Here is a 19,101-nt window from a genome sequence, read left to right as displayed (position 1 = left end):
CTAGGCTGAAAACGCTTGCGGAGGCCTACAGAAAAACCATACTGTACTTGTGCTGCAGTTAGTGCAACACTTGTAATCTAACTGAAAGATGGATAAGCTGTCTGCGGATCTAATTACAATTTAGAGAGGCACACCATTTAAATGTACCATAAAGATAAACACATTTTATTTTAACAAACTAAAAAAATAAAATTTCAGTTTGGAGCATGAACAAATAGTATTTCAAATAAGCAAATACTGTGATTATAAGGATAGTGTTGCAACTGATAAACTGGGGCCGATTTATCAAACTCTGTCGGACATAATACGCTGCAGCTCCCAGTAGCGCATTGCTGCTCTTTCAAAAAAGGTTACCAAGTAAATTGTTAAGTTGTTTAAAATTGTATGCTGTATCTGAATAATAAATTGTATGCTGCATCTGAATTATAAATTGTATGCTGCATCTGAATCATAAATTGTATGCTGCATCTGAATAATAAATTGTATGCTGCATCTGAATAATAAATTGTATGCTGCATCTGAATAATAAATTGTATGCTGCATCTGAATTATAAATTGTATGCTGCATCTGAATCATAAATTGTATGCTGCATCTGAATAATAAATTGTATGCTGCATCTGAATAATAAATTGTATGCTGCATCTGTATATAAATTGTATGCAGCATCTGAATTATAAATTGTATGCTGTATCTGAATAATAAATTGTATGCTGCATCTGAATTATAAATTGTATGCTGCATCTGAATCATAAATTGTATGCTGCATCTGAATAATAAATTGTATGCTGCATCTGAATAATAAATTGTATGCTGCATCTGTATATAAATTGTATGCAGCATCTGAATTATAAATTGTATGCTGCATCTGAATAATAAATTGTATGCTGCATCTAAATATAAATTGTATGCTGCATCTGAATATAAATTGCATGCTGCATCTGAATAATAAATTGTATGCTGCATCTGAATATAAATTGTATGCTGCATCTGAATAATAAATTGTATGCTGCATCTGAATAATACATTGTATGCTGCATCTGAATTATAAATTGTATGCTGCATCTGAATATAAATTGTATGCTGCATCTGAATCATAAAATGTATACTGCATCTGAATAATAAATTGTATGCTGCATCTGAATATAAATTGTATGCTGCATCTGAATAATAAATTGTATGCTGCATCTGAATATAAATTGTATGCTGCATCTGAATTATAAATTGTATGCTGCATCTGAATAATAAATTGTATGCTGCATCTGAATTATAAATTGTATGCTGCATCTGAATAATAAATTGTATGCTGCATCTGAATATAAATTGTATGCTGCATCTGAATTATAAATTGTATGCTGCATCTGAATTATAAATTGTATGCTGCATCTGAATCATAAATTGTATGCTGCATCTGAATTATAAATTGTATGCTGCATCTGAATATAAATTGCATGCTGCATCTGAATAATAAATTGTATGCTGCATCTGAATATAAATTGTATGCTGCATCTGAATTATAAATTGTATGCTGCATCTGAATTATAAATTGTATGCTGCATCTGAATAATAAATTGTATGCTGCATCTGAATATAAATTGTATGCTGCATCTGAATATAAATTGTATGCTGCACACACCACCCCTAGGCTAGTACATGAAACCTTTAGACAATGGGACAAAATACTTCAGAAATATCCCACAGTCTCCACCACATACTCCCCTCTGACTCCAGTTAGAAAGAATACATCACTTCCATTCTTGAACAGAACTCCTGACATATCCCAAACCACTCCTTTCCTACAAAGCTCTATCCCACACCACCTTCTTTATAATAAAGGCGAAATTCAACCACAACAGACATTATGTGATATCCTCGGGGCTAACTTCCGAAACTGGTACACTTATACACAACTGAACCACTACCTAACAACACACACCTCCAGACTCCAATTTAAAAAGGCAACTCTCTCATTTTGAAGCAATTTGCTTTCATCCCCACCCGCAGAGAGGAATTCTATCATTAACATATAAAATACTATCGCGTGTGTCCCACTCGATACCCCCTACATATGTAGCTAAATGGGAAAAAGACTTAGGGGTCGCCCTGGACCCACCAGACTGGAATATCATCTTTCACCAGATGACAAAAGCTTCATCATCCATTTCGATGCTGGAAATGAATATCAAACTGCTAAGCAGGTGGTACTACACTCCAGTTCGATTGCATCACCTATTCCCCAACACGACCACCATGTGCTGGAGGAACTGCGGAGAGCCAGCCACTTTTGCACATATCTGGTGGACATGCCCGACAGCATCATCCTTCTGGTGTTCCCTTAGACCTGAGATTGAAAAAGCTGTGGGTGCATCACTTCCGTTTACCCCATGGGTTTTTCTTTTCAACAAATTCCCCAAAATTTCATGCAAACTAAAACGAACACTTCTCACAATTATGATCAACTCTGCTAAAAGACTAATCCCGCTTAATTGGAAAAAATCAGACCTGCCATCCCTCGCGGTCTGGAGGTCCAGGGTGACACACTATCTCCAGCTGGAGAAATACCATTACACCAGCACCAGGTGGGTAGAAGAATTCCATAACATAACATTTCTATGGGAAGAATATATCAATAGCCAACAACATCCCATTCCCTTGCCCAACCCCATCAACTTACTATAAAACTGCGCTCCCGTATGCAATATCCCTACACTTAGACTCTAAATACACTCACAATACAGGGCCACCCCATGACAGTCAGAAGGAGGTCATAGACATCCCCGCAACGGTCATTTTCATCACAAACATATCTATTGTATACTTTTATTTTTGAGTGTCGGCTGATTGGTACCTGTGGCCTAATCCAGTAATATTAATCAACCTCGAGTCCTATTGTTATAAACCTACTTGTCTAATTGTAACAAATAATTATCTATTGTAACACTTGCTGTTAATTTACCAGTTTTTCTAATGCTTTTCTATGTATATTTTGGAATTATCTCAATAAAAGAATTGAAATGAAAAAAAAAAAATAAAAAAAAAAATTGTATGCTGCATCTGAATATAAATTGTATGCTGCATCTGAATAATAAATTGTATGCTGCATCTGAATATAAACTGTATGCTGCATCTGAATTATAAATTGTATGCTGCATCTGAATATAAATTGTATGCTACATCTGAATATAAATTGTATGCTGCATCTGAATAATAAATTGTATGCTGCATCTGAATATAAATTGTATGCTGCATCTGAATAATAAATTGTATGCTGCATCTGAATATATATTGTATGCTGCATCTGAATAATAAATTGTATGCTGCATCTGAATAATAAATTGTAAATTAAGACAGCTGCTTCATAACTGCTGATAAATCGGCCCCACTGCAAGCCAAAAGGCCCTGTCCTGCAATTTCACAATTAGATCAGCACATCACTAATGCCATTAAAATGATGGTCCTGAGAATGTGCCAGCAGGTCAAGTGATAAACTGTTGAACAAACATTTAAAATAGTAATAAAGCCTAGGCGTACCTTAATGAAGTAATATGTGCATGGTTTATATCAGCAAGCAATTCAATCTGATCTTGCACCTGGACAGTCATACGTAACATTGCAATAATAAAATGCTCTAATAATAATAATAAAGTGCATTGTATTCTCCTACAAATGCTTCCATGTAATAATGTTTACAGTTTACTTTAACCCCTGCAAAGAGATAAAAACAAACAAATAGAGGTCTAAGTACACCTCACTGCCCTGCCTAGGCCCCAATCCAAGCCCAAGGCAAAGTCTGTCTGCCAGCCCCTATGTATATAAAATATAACTGTGTGAGTGAGTTACAGTAACTGTTTAATAAGTTGTGTGAGGTTAATGCGGCTGTCAGTCAGTGCACACTCTGATACTCACCGTCTTCCGCTGAACTTGACTCAGTCGCCTGGGGGGGAATTGCCAGTCAGTCTTCACTTCACTTTTCAATGCCAATTGCAAAGCGAAACTTTCGCTCTGTCTAACTGTAGTCTCACTCACTCACAATACATAAGCACACATTCCCATTCATGGTCCTTCCTTCCATCTGGCAGCTCATTTGCTACTGTATGAGCATATGGACACTTCCCATTTCCATGTATAAAAAAACGAAAGGAAAAATAAACCTCTAACATACAGATACACTAAATACCTCCCTTAAATGCCCCTGAGACGTAGTTTTTCAATGTAAACATTAATTCTTATATTATTCTTATTATATTATTCTTAGTTTTTGTTGTTTTATTTTTTCAAATGTGTTTTCCTTTCATCTCTGCCTCATTTTTAGACTATGCCGCACTGCAGTCGTTGGCCCCTGAGGCTGCGTCACTCACATAACCCTGTTGTGTATCACGTGCAAAGCCCCGGGTTGCGCGGCTATCACTTCTTAAGGTTATTGGCCTCTGCACACCCCCAGACCCCCACCCTCCCCTCCTACCTCTTCAATGTACACTTTGGTACCGGTCTGGGTGGGCGTCAGCCGCGACCATCGTCTTTCTTTTGGCTCCTTCACTGTTAGAGACCAGTCGGCAGGCATCCCCCTCACGTTTCCTGCTCAGTCAGACAGCAGTAAGTGACTCCATATGTCACTAAGCACAGATAGGCAGGCTTAGCACAAGCCTCACAGTCACAGCACGCAAACATAGTTGAATTAGAAGTTGCAGCAGGCTTCAGGCTCAGATTAATGCTGTGTGCGCAGTGCACTACAGGCAGTCACTGTAGAGCATTACCATACTGGAAATATTTTCACTCACACGCAAGGCAGATTAACCTCCCGTTCTCATCGCCCTAAGATGGCTGCCTATTTTGCCTTATACAAGTGCCAGCCCTGGTTTTATGTCCCTTTAAGTAAAAAATTTTTTTCCTAGATAGCCATCCTGAATAACAATTGCCACAGATATGACTGAAGTAAAATGGGAAGTAGCAGGGTATTGTTTGAAACCATATGATAGTTATGATTAGAAACATATTATTATGTATATGGTATGTTGCAAGAACCATGTAATTACCAAATGCTTTCTAAGGTGAGCAACATATTTTTGCATTCATTTGTGAATAAACTCTCATAATGGGGTTGTTTCGTTCATCTGCTTAAATCATAACACTGGCTACTTGTGTTTTTATTTACTAGTGTTCTCCCCAGGATCTATTTAATGGGCACACCATCAAACTGATTTTACTGACCAAACAGCTAAAATGTAAGCCAAGATTAAGCTAAAATGACTTAATATTATAATTTTTTAAAATATTTTACACAAATTATAATTAAAATATAATGTATGTTAAATTAAGCAATAAATTTATGATTTGTTTAGCTTAAATTGACAGCGTAACAAATAAAAATAACAGAAAAATGTTATAATATTGCAAAGTATTACACTGCCCCCACCCAGCTCCTTCATAATGCCAACTGAGTGTCTGGCAACATTTTCTGTAGAGAACACTGTACCCCTAGCTCTGCTCTGTCATATACAATACTGCACTACAAATAGCTAATGATACTAATAGCTATAAATATATCTTTTACAGTGCAAACTAAAAAGACTTGCCTCTTTCCATTAAATTCCATCACTGGTATGGGGTAATATTCCCTGTAGGTGGTATCAGACTCAAGGAGAATATTAATATGGTTTGTTGCTGTTTTCTTTATATCTTCATAAGCCACCTAAAACATAAGATTTGAGTAGTTTAAATGCTTTTATTTATACTAACCACTGACTATAAGAGTCTTCTTACAAATTTGATATTATGCTTACATTTATATGTTTTTGAAAAGGAAAGACACAAAACTGTTTCTCATTGTACTGTTTATGTTCATCATTTCCCAACTGAGGGCCAGATTATTAAGTGGTGCCCTAATAATAGAACGGGCAATATGCAATTTCGATGAACTGCACTGACAAGTCCATGGTAAATACCATTCACCAGAGATGGGTCAGCGTGGCCGACATTTTACTAGAGCAACCATACTTTCGAAGGAGATCGCAAACGCCCTAACTTGCGTGCATATTACAAGTTGAAAGTTATAGTTTTAGCTCAAGAAAAAAAAAACAACAACTATTACACTTATACACACTTTTTAATAAATAATTTAATTTTAATATTGCAAAACATTTTTTAGAAGGATTAAAAAGGGATATGGTATATGGCAAGGTGTTTGACTGGCAAGGAGTCCTTGCCAGCTCTTCTTTGCCACAAAATTAAGTATTTTAAAGCATGATTAAATAATCACATCTCCAACAATATATTGCTGTCTTCTTTGTCTCAAATTTAGGTATTTTGATCTTGCGCATATGCCCCCCATAAGGAGGGGGGTTAAGGCTCAGAGCAAACTTGGTGCTGCCACACCACTAAGACCTGCGCTAAGTAGCTTTATGCAGGCCCTTGCCTTAGATTGATTTCAGTTTAAAGGCTGCCAGTTGCACAAATATTAGTATCAGACCACTCCATGAAACATCAGAAATATGCTGTTAGCAATTTAGAATTCTGGATGTCTTTCAAAACAGGAGCCTTTTTAATAGTCTGGAGGAGCCTCTGCAGGAGCCGGTGTATTATGCTACTAGTAAGATGACTGCTTTCATACGTCCCCCCATCATTTTGTACTTCTATACTGCTAGCACCATTATATCTGTGAGTGCTAGTACAAATGGAAACACTTCTACCCCTGATACAAGAGACATGTCTGTTTGTTGAAAAAAGCTATCATGTTGCTAATGTCAGTTATGGGGCCTGATGATCTAAAGCTCTCCCCTATTGTGAGATCATCTAAGAGGTTTAGTCAGTACTATAAGGTCCCTCAAACTATTTTAGAAAGACAAATTTTAGCTTGAGAGCTGTTATCTTGCTAAACAGGGATATGGATGAGACCCAAAAATTTCAATATAGTGCAAAAAAAAAATTTAAAAAAAATTGTGTAATTTCTCTCTATGCCCGCAAGTTTTTGACTCATGCCCATAAAGATAAGGAGACTGAGTAGGGTTGCAGAATGCCAAAATCAGATACAGAGGATGTGCAGGAGGGTACCTTGTGTTTATTTCTTCAAAGTATTGGTTTTGATGCCTTAAACAACAGTGAGATTCAATTCCATAAAATTGAGATTGTATAACAAAATCAGTAAGGACCCGGACCCTCTCACGGCAAGGACACAAATAAGACTTGTCAATGTAAACTTTCTGCCAGCGTTGCATTGGTTACCAATTAGATCTTTCCCATCAGTTTCCAGTGTTGCCATAGGCATAATTATTTTAATGCCACTGTTTATTATTTCTTTGTGTTTTCAATCTACACTGCTGTAAGATCACCAAACCAGCACTAGAAGCAGTATTGCACAGAAAATATTACCAATCACTTAGTGTACTTTGTATTATTTTTTATAACTGTCTGACTTTTTTTTAGCAGTTTATTAGCAACAGTAACACCTACAGATATGTTGCACACTACATGAATGTGTAGAAGTGAAAAAGTTTCAATTACAGGGAGCATAAACACTCCTTACTTTTGACTACAATTTGTGTTTTTTATTCCACAATTTAGAGACCAAGGCCTGCCTGGTCACCAAGAGGTCAATCTTTTAGTATGACTATATAGATAACTGGAAACGTGAGATTTCAGTTCCCCTTTAAGGTCAAGAAACTTGCAAGGTATCAATGCTACTATGGGTTAGAGCTATTCTGGCTATAACATTCACAGTTCTGAATGTCATTTTTGTGAAAATATTTTTTAATTAATAAAACAAAGGTGACAGATAAGTTTAAAATGGCACCTTCATTTCTTCCGAGATCGGTTCAAGAGAAGGTGTTCCTAAATCAAACTCTATTCCTCCATGTAGATGAAAATACTCATTTGGATCATATTGAAAATGCTGGCAATTAAATTCTGGTCCCAGCATAAGTGGGGGTAATTCACGTTCAGTTTTCACTTTATCATCTGAAAATGAAAAAAAAAATTATTGGCCTTATTTACGGCACTATACAAATAAATTATAACAATAATAATAATAATAATATGAGAGATACTGTGCATATAACATGTTATGGATGCATTTTTTATTCTTTTTGCAGAATACAGCTACAATTAGAGAACTGGATGGACATAAATCCAATAATCATGTCCCTTTAAGGAAGTTATTAAGCTTAAAGGGACATGAAACCCAACATATTTCTATTATGAGTCAGGTAGAGAATACAATTTTAATCAACTTTCCAATTTACTTCTATCATCTAATTCTCTTGATATCCTTTGTTGAAGAAGCAGCAATGCAATACTGGTAGATAGCTAAATGCATTGTGTGAGCCAATAACAAGGAGCATATATGTGTAGACACCAATCAGCAGCTACTGGGTCTACATGGGTATCATTTTCAGCAAAAGGATATCAAGAGAACAAAACAAAAGATTTAATATAAGTAAATTGGAAAGTTGTTTAAAATCGCATGTTCTCTCTGAATTGTGGGGAAAAAATGGGTTTTGTGTCTCTTTAATATCACAATGATATATTAAATATTTTGTATTGGTAATTGGATTACCACAGCTAAACAAAACAGAGCTGTTTCGGAGGGATCGGGGGGTGGGAGGGTAATCTCTACACTATAGCTAAAATTAACCTTACAAGCTACCTCATGCATGTCAGCTGTTTCTGAACAAAGGGGACCTCAGGGAAGCTTTTACAACCATTTTTCAAATGGCTGCAGCAGTTGTGTGTAAATAATATTAGTGAGAAACCCAAAGCTTGTGAAAAAGTTAACTTTTTTTTAAAGGGACAGTAAAGTCATAATTCAACAATCATGATTTAGACAGAGCATACAATTTTAAACCCCTTTCCAATTTACTTCTATTATTTAATTTGCTTCCTTCTTTTGTTATCGTTTGCTGAAACGTTTATCTAGGTAAGCTCAGGAGCAGCAAAGAACCAAGGTTCTGGCTGCTGATTGGTAGCTGCATAAATATACCAATTGTCATGGGCTCACCTATGTTTTCAGTTAGAAACCAGTAGTGTATTGCTGCTTCTTCAACAAATGATAACAAGAGAATGAAACTAATTAGATAATAGAAGTAAATTGAAAAGTTGTTTAAAATTGTTCTACCTAAATCATGAAATAAAATTTTTGGGTTCCTTTAATATGATCTATTTGGCGGCAAAATGGTGGCATGAAATATATCAAAATGATCCTAGATCAATACATTGGGTATTCTACTAAAAAAAAATATATAGTGATATAGGGGGATATTTATCAAAGGTCTGGCAGGCCTGATCCAACAGTGCGGATCAGGTCCGACAGACCTCGCTGAATGCAGAGAGCAATATGCTCTCCATATTCAGCATTGCACCAGCAGCTCTTGTGAGCTGATGGTGCAATGCCACCCCCTGCAGATTCGCGGCCAATCGGCCGCCAGCAGGGGGTGTCAATCAACCTGATCGTACTCGATCGGGTTGAATTGCAGCGATGTCTGTCCGCCTCCTCAGAGCAGGCAGACAAGTTACGGAGCAGCAGTCTTTAGACCGGTGCTTCATAACTGCTGTTTCTGGCGAGCCTGCAGGCTCGCCAGAAACACGGGCCCTCAAGCTCCATCCGGAGCATGATAAATGGGCCCCATAGTGTTGATAGGTAAATAAAAAAACAACAAGGCTACATTTCTGCAATTTATAAATGAGTCACCTGAATATGACTGTAGAAAGTAAGTGAAGTCTGGCACTTTCATCTTCTTTTTCAGGCCCAAAAGGAAAGGTATGAGAAAGCTGATAAGTTTCAAATATGCTATATTTTTGTGTATTTCTGCTTTCTTCTGGAGGTTATCTTTCACCAGCTTCTCATGAATACGCAGCCTTTGCTGGAGATGTTGGTAGGTTACAGAGTCAAGGTGGTCCTCAGTGAGCCGTACCACATTAGAGAGCAGGTAAGACGCATCATACACAAATAGATTTTCATACTGACTCACTTGGGTGGTGAAACAAGTCATTTTTATTGCCATGCTCTCTGCATAGTGCATGAACAGTTTTTTTTCCTCTGGTTTGTTTGGGTCATATGTTGGATCAGTATCAGTGTTTTCATTATAGATGCCATTAAAGGTTGGATCACTTGAAATATCAATTAAACCTATTGAAATAAACAAAGATATGTTTATTTGCCTCTGGAACATGATTGCCGACACCACATTGTAGCTTGGGAGTTAAATAGATGGTTACTTGAAAAAAAAGCTTTATACGTTTCTCTACCTAGCCTTCTGGTACAGGTATAGTCTTCAGAAAAAAGAAAAATCCAACCCTACAATCATGTATGAAGCCACGGAGCTGAAACTTTGTGAAAACTTTTTTAATTGTCCACACAACTTACCTTAGCATGCCCACAATTTACCAAAACATTGTGTATACATTTTTCAATTTCAGTTGATTAAATCATGGATATAATTTGTAAAAGCATGAACACATTTCATTATTTCCTAAGCACACTTTACTATAAAAGGATAATACAAATAAGCCAGCTACTTTAAGGGACACTGAACCCAAAATTTTTCTTTCGTGATTCAGATAGAGCATGCAATTTTAAGCAACTTTCTAATTTACTCCTATTATCAATGTTTCTTTGTTCTCTTGCTATTTTTATATAAAAAATAAGGCATTTAAGCTTTTTTCTTGGTTCAGCACTCTGGTCAGCAAGGACAACCTAGGTTGTTCACCAAAAATGGGCCGGCATCTAAACTTACATTCTTGCATTTCAAATAAAGATACCAAGAGAATAAGGAACATTTGATAATAGGAGTAAATTACAAAGTTGCTTAAAATTTCATGCTCTATCTGAATCACAAAAGAAAAAATTTGGGTTCAGTGTCCCTTTAATCATCATAAATATAAGCCGGATACCTGAACTGTTTTATGTTTTGTGGGATCATTATAGAGAGATATTTTTAATTATGTTATTCTTCAGTTTGGGCATGCCTTATAAAGATATATTGCCAACCCTTGCTACATATGGCATTATTATTAGTAATAGGACCTTAGCACGCATTCTAAAGGCGAATGGTCTTTGTCATGAATATGATGATTTGGGTGAGGTAATTCACTTTAATAAAACTAATTTACAAAGCACTGGAAGATGTCATGGTTACTGACAGAATTGTAAATAAAATTAGCTAAATCACATGCATACTTTCTTTATTAATTGTGTGAAGAATTAAAAAAAATGTGGAGTTTTGTAATCATACATTGATTAATAGGTTATGAGCAAGATCACCACCAATAACAGATACTCTCTCCCACTTATATCCGATCTACTTGACTGCATCAGAACCACCATGATATTAATAAAACTATACCACCAAAAAGACATCCCTCTGGTTTGAAATAGATAAAAAGCAATTTGAGAACTCTCTATGCACTTAGGCAACATCATTTCATTTCTTAATTCACCTCTGTCTCCTTAATTAATCAGGTACTTGCCTATCTGAAAATTCTTTACGGTGTCCTCATATTATCTAAAACTGAGCCCCAATGAGAATTTTTATTTCTAATGTCTAACATACACAGTAATAATTACTTCAGCTCAATTAAGCTGTCTTTGAGCAACATATTATTAAATATCAAATAACTTTTAAATCACATTAGCTACATCTATGTAGCATCTCTAGAATTCACCTTTATTCTCATCCAAGTGACCACCAACATTAAATTCACCCGCTCTTCTCATATTCACTAACAGCTAGATTACGAGTTATGCGGGCTATAGGGAAATTAACAAACGCAACAAAAGTTGTGTTTTATTTAACCCCTATAGCGCAGCCATTACAAGTTTTTAAAAACCCGGCTTGTGCGTGCGATATGGTGCTTTTAAGCTCCATACCACAGCAAAATAAAGCGCTGCTTTGACGTGCTCATTCACACTTTCCCCATAGACATCAAAGGGGAGAGCGGGTGAGAAAAAAAGTCTAACACCTGCGATCGTGGAAAAAAAAAGCTTCATAATGCAGCCCCATCGATGTCTATGGGGAAAAAAACCCTAACGTTTAAACCTAACACCCTAACATAAACCCTGAGTCTAAACACCCCTAATCTGCCCCCCACTGACATCGCTGCCACCTATATCATGTTATTAACCCCTAATCTGCCGCTCCCGATATCGCCGCCACCTAAATAAAGTATTAACCCCTAATCTAGCGCTCCAGATATCGCCACAACTATACTAAAGTTATTAAAGGGACAGTCAAGTCCAAAAAAAACTTTCATGTTTTAAATAGGGCATGCAATTTTAAATAACTTCCCAATTTACTTTTATCACCAATTTTGCTTTGTTCTCTTGATATTCTTAGTTGAAAGCTAAAACTAGGAGGTTCATATGCTAATTTCTTAGACCTTGAAGACTGCCTCTAATCTGAATACATTTTGACCACTAGAGGGCATTAGTTCACATGTTTGATATAGATAACATTGAGCTCATGCACGTAAAGTGACCTAGGACTGAGCACTGATTGGCTAAACTGCATGTCTGTCAAAAGAACTGAAATAAGGGGGCAGTCAGCAGAAGCTTAGATACAAGATAATTACAGAGGTAAAATGTGTATTATTATAACTGTGTTGGTTATGCAAAACTGGGGAATGGGTAATAAAGGGATTATCTTTCTTTTTAAACAACAAAAATTCTGGTGTTCACTGTCCCTTTAACCCCTATTCCCCTGCACCCCAACATCGCCCACACTATAATAAATCTATTAACCCCTTTTCCGCCGCTCCCCGACATCGCCGCAACTAAATAAAGCTATTAACCCCTAAACCTCTGGCCTCCCACATCACTACCACTAAATAAATCTGTTAACCCCTAAACTGCCAGCCCCCCACATCGCAACAACCTAAATTAAACTATATTAACCCCTAAACCTCACCCTAATGTAACCCTAACACCCCCTAACTTTAACATAATTAAAATAGAGCTAATTTAAAGTTACAATTATTAACTAAATAATACATATTTAAAACTAAATACATACCTATGAAAAAAAACTTAAGCTAGCTACAATATAACTAATAGTTATATTGTAGCTATCTTAGCTTTTATTTTTATTTCACAGGTAAGTTTGTATTTATTGTAACTAGGTAGACTAGTTAGTAAATAGTTATTAACTATTTATTAACTACTTAGTTAAAATAAATACAAACTTACCTGTGAAATAAAACCTAAGCTATCTTAAAACCTAAACTTACAAAAAATAAAAAAACACTAAAATTACAAAAAATAAAAAAACTACCATTACAAAAAAAAATAAACGAAATTATCCCAAAAAATGTAAATTATTCCTATTCTAATACCCTTTAAAAAAAACACCCCAAAATAAAAAAAGCCTAATCTAGAATAAACTACTAAGGGCCCTTAAAATGGCCTTTTGTAGGGTATTGCCCTAAAGTTAACAGCTCTTTTGCTACAAAAAAAAAACAAACACCCCATAACAGTATACAAACCCCCACCCCCAAACTACCAAGGGCCCTTAAAAGGACCTTTTGGGGGCCCTTTGTAGGGCATTGCCCTAAAGTAAACAGCTCTTTTGCTACAAAAAACCCCCACCCCCTAACAATATACAAACCCCCACCCCCCAAAATAAAAATAAAGTAAAACCTAATCTACCCCTGAAAAGGACATTTGTATGGGTATTGCCCTTAAAAGGGCATTTAGCTCTTTTGCTGCCCAAGTACTAATCTAAAAATAAAAACCCACCCAAAAAGGAAAAAAAATACATTACAAAAATTAACAAACAAATTAACAAAAATAATAAAAAATATTCCTGTTGTAATACTCATTTAAAAAAAAAAAAAAAAAAAAAAACACACCAAAATAAAAAAACCTAATCTAGAATAAAATACCAATTGCCCTTAAAAGGGCCTTTTGTAGGGCATTGCCCTAAGTTAAACAGCTCTTTTACCTGTAAAAAAAAAATACAAACCCCATTAACATTACAAACCCCCATCCCCCCCAAACCCACAAAATAAAAAACTATCAGTCAATAGAATGAGAGCTGCTTAAATCCTATTGGCTGATTTGAACAGCCAATAGGATTTTAGCAGCCCTAATTCATATTGGCTGATTCAAATTTTTCAGCCAACAGGAATGCAAGGAACGCCATCTTGAATCGCGTACTTTGCATTGAAGATTCAGTGTATGGCGGCAACCGTATGAAGAGGATGCTCCGCACCGGATGTCTTCAGGATGAACTTGCTCCGCGCCGCAGGGATCAAAATAGAAGATGCCGTCTGGATGAAGATTGAAGAGGCAGCCTGAATGAAGACTTCTCGCCTCTTGGATGAGAACTACGCGGCCGGGATGAAGATTGAAGAGGCCGCCTGGATGAAGACTTCTCGCCACCTAGATGAAGATCGTTCAAGCAGGACTTCAAAAACTGTAAGTGGATCTTCGGGGGTTAGTGTTTTTTTTAAGGATTTTTTGGGTGGGTTTTTTTAGTTTAGGGTTTGGGCAGCAAAAGAGCTGAATGCCCTTTTAAGGGAAATGCCTATCCAAATGCCCTTTTCAGGGCAATGGGTAGATTAGGTTTTTTTTAGAGTTATGTTTTTTATTTTGGGGGGTTGGTTGGGTGGTGGGTTTTACTGTTGGGGGGGTCTTTGCATTTTTTTTTACAGGTAAAAGAGCTGTTTAACTTAGGGCAATACCCTACAAAAGGCCTTTTTAAGGGTTATTGATAGTTTATTGTAGGCTAGGTTTTTTTTTATATTGGGTGGGCTTTTTTATTTTGATAGGGCTATTAGATTAGGTGTAATTCTTTGATACTTTGTATTTTTTAGAGTAGTGTTAGGATTTTTTTTTAATGTGTAGTTTAGTTTAATTTAATTGGTAGTTAGTTTAATTTTAGTTTAAAAATTATATTATTTTAATTTTAGTTTAAACTTAGTTTTTTAATTTGACAGGTAAGTTTTAATTTAATTTAAGTTAAGGAAATTGTGATTTTAATGTAAAGTTAGGGGGCGTTAGGTTTAGGGGTTACTAGTTTAATTTAGTTTATTGCGATGTGGGGGGCTTTCGGTTTAGGGGTTAATAGTTTACTTTAGTATATTTTGTTGTGGGGGCTTGCGGTTTAGGGGTTAATAGGTTTATTATAGTGGCGGCGGTGTAAAGCTTAATAACTTAAGTATAGTGGGGCGGACGGCAGATTAGGGGTTAATAATATTTAAATAATGTTTGCGATGCGGGAGGGCAGAGGTTTAGGGGTTAATAACTTTATGATAGTGGTGAAGATGTTGGGGAGCGGCGGAATAGGGGTTAATAATTATTTTTAGTGGTGGTGATGTTGGGAGTGGCAGATTAGGGGTTAATAAGTTTAATATAGTGTTTGTGATGCGGGAGGGCCTCGGTTTAGGGGTTAATAGGTAGTTTATGGGTGTTTAGTGCACTTTGTAGCAGTTTAGTTATGAGTTTTATGTAACAGATTTGTAGCGTAAAACTTAGAACTACTGCTTTTAGATGGCGGTAAGGATCTTGTAATTTTAGGATGTAACGCAGGTTTTTTAGCCTCACCGAAAAACGTATAATGGCAGCGCTATGGGAATCCCATAAAAAAACGTAATTTTTACGAGTGCTGGACTGACGTGGCGGTACAGGCTAAAAGGCTTGCGGTACAGCTATACCGACAAGACTTGTAAAGACTGCGGTGCTTTTTTAACGCTGAAAATGCCATATTTTCAGCGTTAAAAGACGAACGCACAACTCGTAATCTAGCTGTTAATTAATGTAAACTCTTCTTTAGTGGGCTTCGAAACACCAGTCTCTCTCTTCTCCAATTCGTTTTTTTTTTTTTAGCTATAACCAAATCTGTTGTCCATACAATAACTAAATGTCTGTATTATAAGTGTCTTGTAATATTGTAATGTTAAATTAGTAAGTATAATTTATATTATACCCATGTTTTCATATATTCAGCGGTACATAAGACAGTGTTTTACAAATAAATAAATAATAATAAATATCATGATTTATACATTTAAAGTTACCTGCTGTGCAGAACTCTTCAAATATATTTTTCTTGGTCTGTCGATGTCCATTTGCATCAATATCCATACTAGATTTCCAGAACTCAGCAAACCTGACTCTTTTCTCTTTTGGCATGTATGCACCATGCCAGAGGGCCTTTATCATGTAATCCACACTAATCAAAATCTGTCCAACTCGAGTATCATAGTAGGCTGGAGGAAGTTGGCAAGAAGTGCTTTTGTCAAAATTGGCATCTAAACTGATGGAAGGAGCTTGATTAAAGCAATATATTCCCACAGCTAACTCTCTTATAATTTGATGGATCTCCCTGTAGTCTAGATTTATCTCAGGTTCTACTGGAGCCAGAATCAGAACATTGGGGTGTGCTAGATTTTTCAGTTGTGTGATCAACCCACTAGGAAGTTGAAGAGGTAAGTATACATCATCCATAGATACAAGCCAGCTTGAAGTGGTTGAAGCTAGAAGATCCTGCACTTCACTTCGCTCATATTTTTCAAAAAACGCATGAGCATTTCTCTGAGCAGCCATTTCAGCCATAAATGCTTCATCATGTACAGGAAGCTTAACAGCTATTTTTTTCATGGATTTTAACATTGTCACTTATTGTTTTTTTAAATTCTGACAAAAATAAGAAAATGATTAAACTGTAGTCAGGAGGTCATAACATGAAAAGTGTATTTATTGGCATACCATTAACATTTTCTAAAACAGCAGAATAGAAAAACAAATGTTTTATTCCTCTTACCTCTTTTTGTACTTCCTTACAGTAGCTGAAAAAGAAAAAAAGAGTTAATATTTTCAAACATAGAAAGGTGATTGGTTTCATATTCATTTGAGTTTTAGTGACCAAAGTATTTTTCTCTAACATAAACTTTCACCATGCCAAATGTTGTCTTAATTTGGGCATCCATTTACACTTCATTTTATAGAACAGGAACGCTATGTAATAAATTCCCAAACAATATAGCCTAGTTTCTATTTGTGTTGTAAACTTTATAAACTGGTGATCATAACTATCTACATTAAAGTCTATGGAAATGGTTTATGTTACTACTAGTTTACATTAAAAATATATATTGTATACAAAACATATAAAAACCTTTAGGTTACTGTACACTACGGTTAGCAATGGCAATGCGGTGAAGTCATTTACCTGATTTCTCTTGCATTAAAACATTTCCCCCTGTTTTTTTTCTCCTTTTTCACTATTCATATACATGTACTGCTTTAAAGGGACACTGAACTCAAAAATTTTCTTTTGTGATTCATATAGAGAGCATGCATTTTAAGCAACTTTCTAATTTACTCCTATTATCAAATTTTCTTCATTCTCTTGGTATGTTTATTTGAAAAGCAAGAATGTAAGTTTAGATGCCGGCCCATTTTTGGTGAACAACCTGGGTTGTCCTTGCTGATTGGACAGCACCAATAAACAAGTGCTGTCCATGGTACTGAAGCAAACATTTGCTGGCTCATTAGCTGAGATGTCTTCTTTTTCAAATAAAGATAGCAAGAGAATGAATTAAAATCTATAATAGAAGTAAATTAAAAAGTTGCTTAAAATTGCATGCTCTGTCTGAATCATGAAAGAAAAAATTTGGGTTCAGTGTCCCTTTAAGATACATTATACTATTATACAAAGTACTAAAATTTCCTGTTAATTTATTAGATGTATACTGTACTCAGCCTCAAAAAGTAAAGGGTGAACTAAAATGCATTTTACAAGCTCAAGATTGATAAGCGTGACCCAAATACAAAATATACTATACCAACTAGTATGTTTATGTATTTAGACAGTAACCATATCAATAAGAACTTTTATTTCACATTTTATGAAGTATAACATTACATATCAATATTCTTCAACAACTAACATAGAATTGCATATTCTATGGAGTCTAATTGTTACAGCAGGATGAGATATAACCTAGGCTCCAAAGAACAAAAAAGGAATCTGTTCTCCTTAGTAAATATTGCGCATTATGCATAAAATGCAATAATGATATACGTATTCGTCAAAATATATGAATTATTTTGAGAATAATGCATCATGCACCTTCACACTGTAACATAAATATTAGATTACAAGCTGTGTAGTAAAATGTATATACTCAGAAAAAGCAGAATAAATGTTCCAACATTACTTGCTGTTTCAAGTAAACCTCGATGTGCCCGAGACTTACAATGTTCTCTTACAAAGCCATATATTCACATATTACTTCAGAGACCCTTGATGTTCCAAACTTGTACAGTCTGAGCCCATATCAGACTCTGCTACCCGTTACTAAGCAACTGACGCTTATGACTCTACGTTGGATAGTAAACGTCACTTCCGGTATCCTAATTTAGCGTCTCTCAATTGCTAGGTAACGCTGTTTCTCTTTAACTTACCAAACCGGGGCTCTCAAGTACAATTTAGCTATGGTGCTGAGGTGCGCTTGGGGACACTTTAATCACCCCCTTTAAAACCATATAGTACACCGTGCTTAAAATTACCTACATGAAACACTGTAGTGAGAGATGGGTGGAAGGCATTAGGCAACAGCTTGTTCCCATTCAGCTAGCGGACTTATGATGTCAGTACAGACCTCTGACTGCCGCAGTCAAAAGTTACAGTTAGTGGGATGCAACAATTTAGTCTTCAGACTAGCTGCTTATTGCCATTTGCTTGCAGCAGTCATGTGCCTGTGATATCACAGTTGACTGGTGGGTGGAAACTAGCTGCAACTCTCACAAACGGTGGCTTCATGTAGGTAACTGTAAGCACAGCTGTTTTTGTAGTTGGTAAGGTGTCTGTATAAAGCACTGAAGAGAGAAATGTGTGTATGAGGCAGAAGGAACCTCACTATAATTTAATTTTTATCTATTATTTATTTAAGGTACTGGGGAGTGCGTGTGTCCTATAGGGACTTCTCTGTAATAAATATATAACTAGTCCTAAAGCCCGTTCGCACGGGCCATTTTTTGCAGTACAGCGGTCCCAACCCTTGCTCTCTCTCGAGTCTCCGCCTTTCTTTTGCGCTCTCTCCGCCTTTCTTTTGCGCTCTCTCCGCCTTTCTTTTGCGCTCTCTCCGCCTCTATTTTGCGCTCTCTCCGCCTC

At 36.1% G+C, this 19,101-nt stretch overlaps 2 protein-coding genes across 2 annotated transcripts in view; one reads left to right on the top strand and one right to left on the bottom strand.

Annotated features, from left to right (window-relative positions):
* Positions 1-16,529, bottom strand: part of ANKAR (ankyrin and armadillo repeat containing) — a 510,409-nt gene extending 493,880 nt beyond the window's left edge. Inside the window, exons 1-4 of the mRNA XM_053698605.1 lie at positions 16,001-16,529; positions 9,678-10,115; positions 7,785-7,948; positions 5,572-5,687 (exon numbers count right to left, since the gene is read on the bottom strand). Of these exons, the coding sequence (XP_053554580.1) occupies positions 5,572-5,687; positions 7,785-7,948; positions 9,678-10,115; positions 16,001-16,529 (1,247 nt within the window). The remainder of the gene's footprint in view (positions 1-5,571; positions 5,688-7,784; positions 7,949-9,677; positions 10,116-16,000) is intronic.
* A 2,165-nt stretch (positions 16,530-18,694) lies between these two features.
* The window catches only part of LOC128645551 (UTP--glucose-1-phosphate uridylyltransferase-like), a 71,205-nt gene continuing 70,798 nt past the window's right edge, over positions 18,695-19,101 (top strand). The window contains exon 1 of the mRNA XM_053698604.1: positions 18,695-18,754. The gene's annotated coding sequence lies outside the window, so the exon portion shown is untranslated. The remainder of the gene's footprint in view (positions 18,755-19,101) is intronic.

This window comes from Bombina bombina, chromosome 1 (genome assembly GCF_027579735.1).
Source record: "Bombina bombina isolate aBomBom1 chromosome 1, aBomBom1.pri, whole genome shotgun sequence".
NCBI lineage: Eukaryota > Metazoa > Chordata > Amphibia > Anura > Bombinatoridae > Bombina > Bombina bombina.
This window is presented reverse-complemented; position numbering and strand designations above follow the sequence as displayed.